Genomic DNA, 13152 nt, shown 5'->3' with positions numbered 1-13152 from the left:
TGACCGCATAGCCACCTTGTAATATTCCAGTTCCCTCATCTTTCCTCAGGTTTAACCTCCTGTTTTATGGCCTGAGCCCTAGTAACTACTATAGCTCTCCAAGGTTCCTTTGCTGCTAATTTACCAAAAGCATCTGCTTTATCATTCCAATACTTTTCATTCCCTTCTCACTTTTGATAACCTTTAATATGTCTTACTCTTAATTTTCCTAGGTATTTTTTCAACCAATCATGGATAGATTTCCAATCCTTCTTTTGGACCAAATTTTTTTCCTCAGCTGTTTCCCAATTATTTTTTTTTCCAAATCCCAATCTGGTATAACAGTCCGTGTACCATAAAGTCCAAATCCATATAGACATAAAGACAGTCTGCAACCTTATTTTTCTGTTTAAGCAGATCACTAAGAGCTCTGACCTCTGTTCCCTGAGATGAGGTCGTACTCACAGAATCAGAAATAGTTTCCCCATCAGTTTGTGCAGCCGCATATCCCATATATTTCTTAGATTTCTCATGGTATGAACTACCATCTTTAAACTAAACCTCTTTTTCTCCAAGGCTTAACTCTTCATCTTCCAGGGGTGCTTCTTCAATTAACTTCAGTTCATTTTCTGGAAATGGGTATTCATGTTCCTCTCCTTCCATCAGCAGGGTATATGGTAACATCACTGCTTGTTTGTTATTCGGATAAGTAACATCTCTGCTAGTTAACATCAAGGTCCATTGGGCCTCCTTTCCTCTGCAGTTTCCCTGATAAAATATACTTTAGGGGAGAGTGAGATGTGTGTATTATAATAGAGACTGTGCCAGTAGTCAAAGCAAAAGCTTCAATGGCCCACACAGCAGCTAAACATTCTCTTTCACAGATCCCAAAATGCTGCTCCAGAGGGGTTAATCTTCTAGAAACATATGCTACCAGGATTAACTTTCTGTTAATGTCCTGCATCACTATCACTGCTAGACTTCATTGGGGCGCTGCCAACTTAATCATAAGTGGCTCGTTTATTTCTTGGAATTTTAAAGCTGGGCATCAAGGCTTCTTTTAAATGACAGAAAGCTTTTTCTTGTTCAGGCCCCCACTCCCATTCCATTTTCTTTTTTAGTAAACACCACAAGGGTCCGGTCATAGAGGCAAAATTCCAGATGTGTTTCCTTCAATAGTTAAACTCTCCTAACATCACCCTCAACACATGGGAATCCTCTGGCCTTGGTAAATGCATTAACAATTTCACCTTTTGTTGAGGTACCTGAATTCCTTGTTCCCCTAGGACCACCCCAAATAATTCACTCTCCTCTGCACTAGTTGGGCTTTCTCTTCATTACCCTTGAATCCATTTCCTGGATGAGTCTCAACCCTTTTCTAGTCCACTCAGTCACCTCCTCTTCAGAGTCGTCCTCCCACCCCCTACTAATCTGTCATCTACGTCTGAGATGACATTCTCCCGATCCTCTTTGGATAATTGATCCAGCATTTGCACCTCATGTTTGTGCCCAATAGTCGTAACACACTGTAGGTCCTGGGGAATTCTTTTAAGCACGTACTGTTGTCCCTTAAAAGTAAAAGCAAAATGGGCCCAAGAATCGGGACGCAATGGGATGGCGAAAAAAATTATTTGCCAAATCTCTGACAGAGAACCCCTGTGTTAGGGGCCCCCTGTGTTCCTGCCATCACCTGAGGTAGATCTGCTACTACTGGGACCATGGGGGGGTCGCTTTATTAATTTGTCTAAAATCCACCGTCAATCTCCAACCTCCCGAGGATTTTACTACAGGCCAGATTCCTGCCTCTCCTTGCACAGGATATTTATATTGTCTTTGGGGTGGCACTTCATCCCCCACAATTTTAACACATGCTTTGATTTTACTACATCATGCTTTATTCTTACTCCATACACTCCTTTATTCACACATCCCATTGATCCAGTATAATCTCCTCCACTGCTTCTGTGGCACTTATTCTTGGAATGTACCCTGCTGTCAGGACACTTTCCATCCAGCTAGGCACATGCCAGAGAACTTCTTTAGTTAAACCCCAAACTAACCAATTCCTCTTCAAAATAGGAGTCCCCAATATTAGTGGCTCAGCCGCCTGATCTATCTGAAGCATTTGTTCTTTACAACAAAAATCCCCCCTCTCTCTCTGGGTATAGCTATTTATTTTGAATGATACATTTTGCCTGTCACTCCTTCCCCAGTAAAGGAGACTGCTGTAATAATCTCTGACACATACAAGCATTAGCCTGCTAAACCCAGGGTTGTGGGTTCAATCCTTGAGGGGGCCATTTAGGGATCTGGGGCAAAAATTGGGGATTGGTCCTGCTTTGAGCAGGGGGTTGGACTAGATGATCTCCTGAGGTCCCTTCCAACCTTGTTATTCTATGATTCTATGGTTCTATGATATATATCGACTCAAATCACAACTTCTATTTACAATATTTACACCAGCCCCACTATCCATCTTTGGGTCCATTATCTCCCACAATGACAGTTGTCCTAGGCCTCCCATTTGAATCCCATCTTAATCTAGTTGCCATCTCCCACTCCTGAGGACCCATATCCAGTCAGAGCAACTTGTCATCAGGGCTTCCCTATAGAGCAGGTTTCTCTGAATCCTCAGGTTGCATAGCTGCAACCTTTTTCTGCTTCTAGTGAGGCTGAGTGGCCTCCCTCCGAGCGGGAGAGCGAGGGACCATTACACTCCCCTTGGAGGGCGGAGCCTAGATCACCCTGCCCCCTTGCCAGAAGTACTAGGGCGTGGCCAGAAGTATAAAAGGCCAGCCCTGAAACACAGTTCAGGGAGAGCTTGTGGAGAAGGACGCTCTGCCTGTTCTGCTGTGTCCCCAAGAGGAATCTTCACCTGGCTGTTCCCGATCCCCAGATGCCGAAGAGGACTGGCCTGGAGTGCCTGCCGCCGTGTACCCTGAGGAGCCGGAGGAGGCCTGGAGGCCACAGGTACCGAACCCCGGGGAGGCAGGAAATGGCCCAGGGGCAGCCACAGAGCAGCCGGCTGCCGAGCCAGGTGTGGCTCAGTAGGCATGTTGCAGCTGGATCCCCGCCGACGTAGGGGCAGCCAACCGTGCCCCTGCCAGGGCCGTGGGCCAGGACGTGGTGGAGTAGGGTGGTCCTGTGTCCCTCTGCCACCCCACTGAGAGGTGGCTGACTCCCTACACTGTTCAGAGAAGCTCCAGCTCTGAAGAGGAGCCTCCCTTACCAGCTCCCTTACAGACTGCTGCTTTTCTGGCTGCCAGAGACCTGCCCAAGCTAAAGCCAGCCCTGATAGACTGTTTGTTGCTGGCTGCCTGAGACTCCTCAATCCCAGGCCCCAGCTCAGTTATAGACTCTGTTTAAGAGCTGACAGATTGAGCCACCCAAACCCAGGCTAAAGCCTGACGGTGACTGTTGATCACCCAGCCCTGTTGTGGGCTCTTGGCTGTCCTGCGGACTTTGGTCCTGGCCAGACAGGACCAGTCTGAGTGGCCTCCCTCTGAGTGGGAGAGTGAGGGAGCATTACACTGCTCCTTAAACATTTCTTCTTCCATCCTTTGCATTTCTTTGATCAATTCATCAGTGTGTCTCCCATCTCATTTATCCATATCTACTCCCCTTAATTTCAAATACCTCCAAGTGATATTCTGAATCACATCTACTCCTTTCTGGGGCTCATTTTGATTATTCCACCTTCTACCTCCTCACAGAATTTGGCAAGAACAGGGCTTATATTGCAGAAATACACATTCCTAAGAGGTGCTAACTACTGAGTACTCATGCAAACAAATCCTGCTATTAAGTGGTACCAGAACATCCCAATATCACGAGGAAAAGGAAAATAATAAAACAGAAAATATCATCTTGCCTCCATGTAAATCCATGGTATGTCCACATCTTCAATACTGCATCCGTATCTGGTTGCCCCATTTCAACAAAGATATATTGGAATTGGAAAAGTTACAGAGAAGGGCAACAGAAATGATTAGGGGTAGAGAACAGTTTCCGTACGAGGAGAGATGAATAAGACTGGGACTTTTTAGCTTGGAAAAAGAGACAACTAAGGGGGAATATGATAGAGGTCTATAAAATCATGTCTGGTGTGGAGAAGGAAAATAAGAAAATGTTAATTACTTTTTCTCATAATACAAGAACCAAATGATATTAATAGGCAGCAGCTTTAAAATGAACAAAAGGAGGTATTTCTTCACACAATGCACAGTGACTGTGTGGAACTCCTTGACAGAGGATGTTCTGAAGGCTAAAAATATAACAGGATTCAAAAAAGAATTAGATAAATTCATGGAACTATTAGCCAGGACAGGCATGGATGCAAAACCATGCTCTGAAGTGTTCCTAGCCTCTATTTGCCAGAAGCTAGGAAAGGGAGACAGTGGATGGATCACTTGCTGATTACTTGTTCCGTTCATTCCCAATGAAGTACCTGGCATTGGCCACTGTCACAAGACAGGATACTGGGCTAGATGGACCATTGTTCTGATCCAGGATGGCCATTCTTATGTTCTTATAAAGATGACATTTTTAAGGTTTCCCTTGTCAGAGATTTTCCTTAGCACTCCAGAACAAAGACTGAACTGGGGGAAGTGCTGGTCCCAGGCTAAAAGCATTTACAGCCTTTGTAGGGAAACCTGGTGGACTGTTTGTATGATGAGCCAGGGTGAGAAAGTCCTAATTCATATCTAATCTCTCTCGTATCCAATTTTTGTAGCCTGTAGTTTTTTTTTTATTTGCTAGGTAATCTGCGTTGATCTTTTTGCTATCACTTATAATCGCTTAACATCCATCTTTTTCCAGTTAAACTTCTTTTTTTTTAAACAAGTGTGCCTTTGAGTGAAGTATCTGGGGAAAATCTCAGCTTGGTTAACACAGGCTTGTTGCATGTCCTTCCCACATCGAGGGGAGGGTGAACAGTACTAAGGAGCTTGCATTCTACAGATCCCTGTGCATTGAAAGACAGTATACATTTGGGTTTATACTCCAGTCGGGGGAGTGGAGGTGAGCCTTTGGAACTGGGAAATTGGTTGATGTATGTTGTTTGTACTTGAGTGGTTTAGGAAAGCCCTCTGGTAACTCAGTTGGGTGTGTGGCACCGTCTGCTGTCATGCTGGGTGATAACAGGACCTGTAGAGATACAATCACCAGCGAAGAAGTGTGAAAAAAGGGCCAGCCCAGCTGGGTGGTTAGATGGATACAGCAGTTCCCTTGGATCCCAGACTGCACCCTGTGTGTGACAACCTGTCACACTCATATCCTTTGGAGCCCAAATTACGTTCCCAGGCACCTATGACACAAGCACGGGGGAGGGACTGTAGCCCAAACAGAAGATCCAGATGTAGTAGTTGTTTGCTTCTTTTACCACCAGGTTCTCACCCCAGCAGGGCACACCTACCTAAAATACCACCATATTGAAATGGCCCCAGGGCAACAGATCAGGGAAACTCCGTAGCTGTTCCCTCATAAAATGTGGGATACCATGTGAGATGAACTCCAGCCCTGGGAGTGGTGAAAGAATCACAACGGGAGTGGAGAAGTCCCACTGTACTAATTCTGATGCAGTATAACACAATCTGTTTCTGCGTCGATTTCTGAAAGATGAACACTGTATTCAAATTTTATGATTACCCGATGCAGATAGTAGACGAACTATTAATACTTGTGGGAGCTGCCAAATACATATTCAATTTGGATCTCACAAAGGGATACTGGCAAATACCTTTGATGCCAGACTCCTAGGAGAAGAAAGCCTTTTCCACGCCCTTCAGCCTGCATCAATTCAAGATCATGTTATTTGGCCTCCACAGCGTAGCAGTGACTTTTCAGAGGCTAATGGACTGGATATTACAACTGCATGAGCTGTAGGGAGCACTGTGCTGCTCCGATCAATTGAAAATTATTTTGGTAGTGTATCTAGTGGCAGGATTTCCACACATAGTGCAGATGGCAGTACATTACACACAGAAAAGAAAGCCATAGTTCACCGCACGGCTGAACGGTCTGCAAGACTCAGCTTGCCATGACAATCTGAGCCCCTGCTATCTGCAAATTATTTCGTCACTCCTGGGGGAGGCTCTCAACCTGAAGTTCTCCAGGATGTATTTTCTACTTTTTCTGCTGCTCATGGAGCTGAGGGAATTGTCCAGGGGCCATGCTAGCCTGAGAGTCTGCAGTGACTGTACAGGGGAATCATAAAGGTTGCTGTCCAGCATGGCGAATGCCAGACATGTGAGATTCATACACTGATTCTCAGTGCTCTGCCTTCCTCTCGCTTTAAGGAGACTCCCTCTCTTTGCTGAGTGGGATTTTGGTGAGTTACCTGTTTCTGCATGAAAGTTAGTGCTAAGGTCTCAGGAAGAATTCCAGGGTGCATGTCAAAAACCATCTGGGCAGGAATTCACCACAGCATTTTAGTACTGTCAGAAACACCCAGGGATTTACCTGGTAAAATTGGAACTATAAATGTATTAGAAATAGTTTAGATAAATATTTGTTTTTAAGATCAGTTCCTTGTCTCTCACTTTGTCCTTCTATCTGTCTCAGTAGCTTCCCTTTTTTGGGTGATGTGGTTTTTCGTCTGGTGTGCTCAAGTTTCCCAATTCAGTAACTTCACTTCGCTGTTAGGTAGTGCAGCCAAAGCCTCTGCAGTGGGTATTTATATTACCAGAGGGTTCACAACAAGAATGGGTGGCACACTGGCCAGATTCTGCTCTCACATTCAGCCTTCAGTGGGTCACTCCAGACTGACACTGGCCTCCCTGAGAGCAAAATCAGGGCCCACGTGTTTTGAAATCCCCATCTTTCATGCCCAGTCTCAGAATGCCACATAAACTAGAGATTTCCTTCAAAGTCTTTCAGCACCCTCACAGAATAGCATTCTCTGTAGCAGGACCCAAAGCTGTGATATTCACAGCTGGGAGCCGAAAGTTAACTACTAAAAGTGCAACATTGGCCCCACTGAGATCACACTAAATCCACATGTAATGACTTAAGTAAAAGGCCTCATTTACACAGACAATGAGCCTCCAGTGACTTCAACTGGACTTGTCCTGTGGCCTCTAAGGATGAGTGAGCTCCTTTGGACCAAGGAAGAACTGACAGGAGAGGAGAGTTGCTGAAATCTCAAACTCACAGGCTTAAAGTTTTAAAACAGGTAGGATAAGGATTTTTTTCAGGGAGGGAGAGGGGTCTGCTCTCTCCGTGCCCCTGGATCTCTGGGTCTGGAGAGAACGAGAAGCACCAAAAGGCTATAAAAATAAAAACATGTCTCTGGCTTAGAGGAAACCAGGCGGTGTTGCAAATCTCATTGGAGGAGTCCCAGGAATGCACAGCGTGTGTGTGCAGGGAAAAGGCGGGGCGCAGGGACAATGTAGCATCCAGGTCACAGTAGCATGGAGACCTGAAACTGGGTGAAATAGGGAATGGACAGAATGCCTAATGCACAGACCAAAGAGGCGTAATGAGGCCTCCTGGGGAAAGGGGGTGTCTCAGAGAGTAACAAAATGTGGATCACACTGTAGTAGATTGTCCTGACACCACCTCCCAGCCAGACCATTCATCCTCCTCTGAGCAACCACAGGCTTGTTGTGACGTCAGCAGCTGCCAACGTGGAAAAGCAGCCTCAGGAAGGTATGTCCGGGTTTCTAATGGGCTGCAGTACATTAAAGCTTTGTGTCATTTTAAGGAAGAGTTACTCACACTGGCTCCTTTTTAGTCTCCACGTCCTCTCTCCCTCCCACACGGTCTGTCCCTCTCTCCTTTCCTGCACAGGCTGAGCTGTTGTTGCTGCTGGGGTTTCCTTCACCCACAGTGACAGCTCACAGAAATACTTCCTCAGACTAGGTTAGACTCAGTGTCTGCCTGCAAAGGGGAAAGGGGGGGAACCAGCTTGAAAAACCTTTCTGGGGTCTGGCACCTGGTTTTGGACCTGGGCGAGGGGTGTCACTGTGTGGCAGGGCTGGAAGTTGTGTGGGGGGGGGCTACATGGAGAGGCGGGCAGTGCTGGGAGTTGTGGGGCAGGCAGGCAGGCAGGGTACGTGGACAGGCGGGCAGCAGTGGGGATTGTGGGGTAGGGAGTGGGATGTACACAGGAAGGCAGCACTGGAGGTTGTGGGGGGCAGGCAGGGGGTGTACACAGAGAAACAGGCAACACTAAGGGTTGTCAGGGCCATCAGGGCGTAGAAAGGCACAGGAGAGTAGTGCTGGGGGTAGTGGGTAACACTGGTGAAAGTGATTTTTTTCTTTGTAATTGTTGGTCCAAGGGACCATCCCTTGCCTTGAGTGTGCTTGGGCAGGTCTCAGATCTCTTTCCCGTGGCAAGCCACAGAACTGCAGCCTGGGTGTTTGCAACTGTTGTTCTTGAACGTAAATTACGTAACTTCAGGCATTTCACTGGTGGAAAAAAAACCCCACTGATATTTGCTCTTCAGCTCCTTCAGTCTCTGACCTCCTGTCTGCACTCTCCTTCCGCATCCCAGGCTGCCCGATTCCAAGAGCACCCTGGTCGCCAGTGTCTTCTCCATGCTCCCCAGCCATCCCTCGCCCTCACCACCTCTGAGCCTCCCCAAGCTCGCCACAGCTCTTCCTCTCCAGGGGGCGAGGTGCCTCCCATCACACCTGCTCCATTGGCTGGGGGTAATCAGAGGGGCTGGGGCTAATCTCACTGATGAGAAATCTCACACACCTGACTGGTAAATGCCAGGGCACCTGTACTGCTGTTCTTGCTACACCCATACACAATATGTGTGGCCTCGGGAACTGCTGCACAGGAACAACTCACAAACTGAGAAATATGCACATTATATAATGAGAGCGGGCAACCCTGGGACATGTGAGGGCCTAGATCAATACAGCTGCCACATGCAGGAACCACTGGTAGCTGACTGAAACAGTGGGCCACTGTGAGACAGATGTTAAACCCAGGATGCTCTGGGATGATTTGCTAGCCAGCTCTGTTAGTTATGAATGGGAAGGGTTGTATGATTTTATGGGGTCAAATCATTTTTTCCCTCCAAAATCTCCATCCATGAAGTGTCTCATAAGGGGATCCCTCAGCCTAGTGTAACATTTTCAAGGCTCAAAAAATGCATGAGAATTTCTATCCAGAGTGTTAAATTCACCATGGTTATGAATAGAAAAAAAGCCTTCAGTAAGCTCAGGCATGAGCTTGCAAGGAAAATGCCTCCAGCTGACTCATTGTATCATCTAGTTTGACTTCTGGTACAGCACAGAGAATTTCACCAAAATTGTTCCTAGAGCAGATCTTTTAGAGAAACATCCAACCTTGATTTAAAAATCCTCAGTGATGGAGAATCCCCCATGAACCTTCATAAATTGGTCTAATACTTACTCTCAGCATTTTAAAAATATACTCCATATTTCCTTTCAGAATGTCTTTAACTTCATCTCGCAGCCATTGGATCCTGTTACACCTCTGTATCAGTGTAGGTACTTACAGACTGTTATCAAGGCACCCATTAACTATCTTTGTTCAACTACATACATTGACTCCTGGAGTCTATCACAATAAGGTAAATTTTCTAATCTTTTACTAATTCTTGTGACTCTTCTCTGAACCCTCTTCAGAATATCAACATCCATCTTTAATCCCAGACTCCAAAACTGTACATAGGATTTCATCAGCAGTCGCACCAGTGCCAAATAGAATGGTAAAATAACTTCTCTACCTTTCCTTGACATTCCTCTGGTTATCATCCCAGGATCACATTGGCTCTTTTGGCCACAGGGTCACACTGGGAACTCATGTTTAGCTAATTATCCCTTCATGCCCCCAATTCTTGTTCAGTATCATTGAATTTCCCACGATAGTCCCCCATCATGTAAGCATCACCTACATTCTTTGTTCTTAGATGTAGATATCTACATAGCTATATTAGAACACATGCTGTTTGCTTTGACCGGGTTTACTAAACAATCTAGATTGCTCTGAATAAGTGACCTTCCCTCTTCATTATTATTATTTACAATCCCCCAATTTTAGTATCACCTGTAAACTTCATAAATATTCAGTCATGAGAAGGGTAAACACATGAGTTGCTGACACGTTTTTCTGCTTACACTTGTCAGTTAACACCTGTAACTTATGTCTCAGACAAAGCTAGATGCCAGTAAGAAAATGTCTCACAAAAAGCAACAGGGGATGCAGGCTTGTAGCCCTAAATATCAAGGCTCATGTGCCCTTCATCCCCATTCTGTTAAGCATAAAGTCATAGCCCAGCATGATAATGTCCGTTTCCATCAGGGAAACTTGGCTCCTTTCCAACATACGAATTGCATCATGAATCAAACCCATGAAGTCCAGTGTCCTCTCTCTCTGACAGTGACAACATCAGGAGCTACAGAAGAAGGTGTAAGAAATCCAGCAGTAGATGGATGGGGGTGACTTGACCATGATGAGGATGTCACCCTAATACCTGACAGCTAGAGACTGGCTTTTCTCCTGAAACACATTGGCATATGGGCTTTCCAAAATGGTTATTTAGCTGTAACTATTGTAACTGCATAGTCTCACTATCCATGTAAATCATAGAATATCAGGGTTGGAAGGGACCTCAGGAGGTCATCTAGTCCAAACCCCTGCTCAAGGCAGGACCAATCCCCAATTTTTGCCCCATATCCCTAAATGGCCCCCTCAAGCATTGAACTCACAACCCTGGATTTAGCAGGCCACTGGTCAAACCGCTGAGCTATCCCTCCAAACCCTTCCTTATGCTTGCTTACCTCATGGCCTCAACTACCTCTTGTGGCAATGAGTTCCTCAGTCTAATTAGGGATTGAGTGAAGAAAGCACTCTTTTCTTATCTGTTTTGAATTTGCCACTATTCAGCTTAATTGAATGTCTTCTTGTTCATGTGTTATGAGAGGGAGAACACATTCTCGATCTACTCTCCACCAGTCAGTAATTTATTCACTTTCCTCATTTCCCCTCTTATTCATTTCCTTTCTAAGATAACAGTGCCAGTCCCAGTCCATATGAGCCCCGGGCCCTTGATCATTCTCACTGCCCTTCCCTGAACCACTCTAGTTCCTCAATGTCAGGTTTGAGAAGGGTGCTCAGTATTGCACAGAGAAATCTAAAGGAGGGTGAAACATTGTCTGACTAAGTTTTCTGTATGATTCCCCATTCCACTTCTCCTGGATCCCAAGGTTTTTGCCTAATATCTGGCCGTGCTTGCATGGTGAGTAGGGTTTTACAGAGCTATGTGTTATGATGCCCAGATCCCTTTATTGAGTTCATACAGTTAAATTAGAATCTTGTAAGGTATTTGAGTAGTTCAAGGTTTTTCCTCCAATGGGCAGACACATTGCAGTTATTGATGTAGAAATGAATGTGTAGTTACTGTGCCCATTCACCTGCATTGGTTATCTCCTTCTGAGGACTTTCTGTAATTGGCTATGACCTGAATAATTGGGTGCCATCTGTAAATATTGCCACCTCACTGCTCACCCCCCTTTCTAGATTGGTGATAACTAGAATATATTTACTGTACTATGTGTTATAAAGTGTTTAACCCCCCTCAATGTGCCTCTCTCCCTTCACAGGCACCTTGAGATTTCTGAGCCAGATCAATGCATCAACTACCTCATGGCAGTTTTCAATCTCACCCCCTCTGATGCTTCAACATTCATCCTAACAGGCATCCCTGGCCTGGAAGCTGCCCACATCTGGATTTCCATCCCTTTCTCTATGTTCTACATTATCAGCCTGTTGGGAAATTTCATGGTTCTGTTTGTTGTAGGCAAAGAGCAGACCCTGCACAAGCCGATGTTCCTGCTGTTCTGCATGCTGGCACTCACAGACATCAGCATGTCTACCTCCGTTGTGCCGAAGGCACTGAGTATATTTTGGGTCAATTTAAAAGGAATTACTGTGGGTGGCTGCCTCACCCAGATGTTCTTCCTTCATGCAGCTTCTGTTATGCACTCAGCCGTCCTTGTGACAATGGCCATCGATCGCTATGTTGCCATATGTAACCCTCTGAGATACGCCACCATCCTCACCAACACACGAATAGCTAAGCTCGGGCTAGTGGGTTTGACAAGAGCTGTTCTCTTCATGATGCCCCTGCCACTGCTCCTGAGCAGGCTGCCATTCTGTGCCAACCGCATTATCCCCCACATGTACTGCGAATCTATAGCTGTGGCAAAGATATCGTGTGGGGACAGCACAGTCAACAATATGTACGGCTTGGCGATGGCGTTTCTAGTCATTGGGTTAGATCTGACCCTCATTGCCCTGTCCTACAGTCTGATCATGAGGGCTGTCCTGAGAATCTCCTCTAAGGAAGCCCACCAGAAAGCTCTCAGCACCTGCACAGCCCACATCTGTGTGATTCTGATGTCTTATACTCCCTTCCTCTTCTCCAATGTGACCCATCGATTCGGTCAGGCCATTGCTCCCCACATTCACATCATCTTGGGCAACTTCTATATCCTCATCCCCCCCATGCTCAACCCTATCATTTATGGGGTTAAAACCAAAGAGCTTCGTGAAAAAGTAGGCAAATACATCTGCAGAATGTAATTGCCTGGGGCCATTGACTTTAAACCAGTCTGACAAGAGAGGGAAAGATGTCTCTTTGTTAATCAAGGGTACTCTGTCCCAATTTGGATGAGCTCAGCAATATGAAAGTTCACAGTCTGAGAAGTTCTTCACACCTATTGTCTTATCACTCCATCCCCAAGGACTGCTCTCTCCACTGCTGAGTTCCCTCTCTCTGACCATCACCTTACCTCTTTCAGCATTATCTGTCAACCCCCACCCCCCCACACCCTGTTACTCGGCCTTTCTGTGACTTCCAGACCACCAGAAGATACTGCAGATTTTCGACACAGGGTGGCTTTCCATTAGATGCTGTGTGAACAAGATTCTTGATCTGTTTGATGAACTGAAGCTACACTTTCAGATAGCCAAAGACAAAGAAAGAAATTACAATGCTGAACTTCTTTATCATATTTGCAGTGATCCAAATTTAGCTGATTTTTCTACTTCCAATCCTTCAGGAAGCCTGGAGAATACATCAAATGTTTCTGTTTGAAAGTGCTAATATGGGAAAACTGTTGCAGGAATTGAGGAGATTCTACTAGAGCTTGTTGGAGAGAGTTATGGAACTCTGTGTTTTTGAGAACTGGATT

The 13152-nt window shown here is 45.7% G+C and overlaps 1 protein-coding gene across 1 annotated transcript; it reads left to right on the top strand.

The window, feature by feature from the left end:
- Window positions 1-11602: 11602 nt before the first annotated feature.
- LOC140917815 (olfactory receptor 52P1) lies at window positions 11603-12541 on the top strand. The gene has a single exon (XM_073361382.1). The coding sequence runs from the start codon at window positions 11603-11605 to the stop codon at window positions 12539-12541; it is 939 nt and encodes a 312-aa protein (XP_073217483.1).
- Window positions 12542-13152: the final 611 nt, after the last annotated feature.

This window comes from Lepidochelys kempii, chromosome 1 (genome assembly GCF_965140285.1).
Source record: "Lepidochelys kempii isolate rLepKem1 chromosome 1, rLepKem1.hap1, whole genome shotgun sequence".
NCBI lineage: Eukaryota > Metazoa > Chordata > Testudines > Cheloniidae > Lepidochelys > Lepidochelys kempii.
This window is presented reverse-complemented; position numbering and strand designations above follow the sequence as displayed.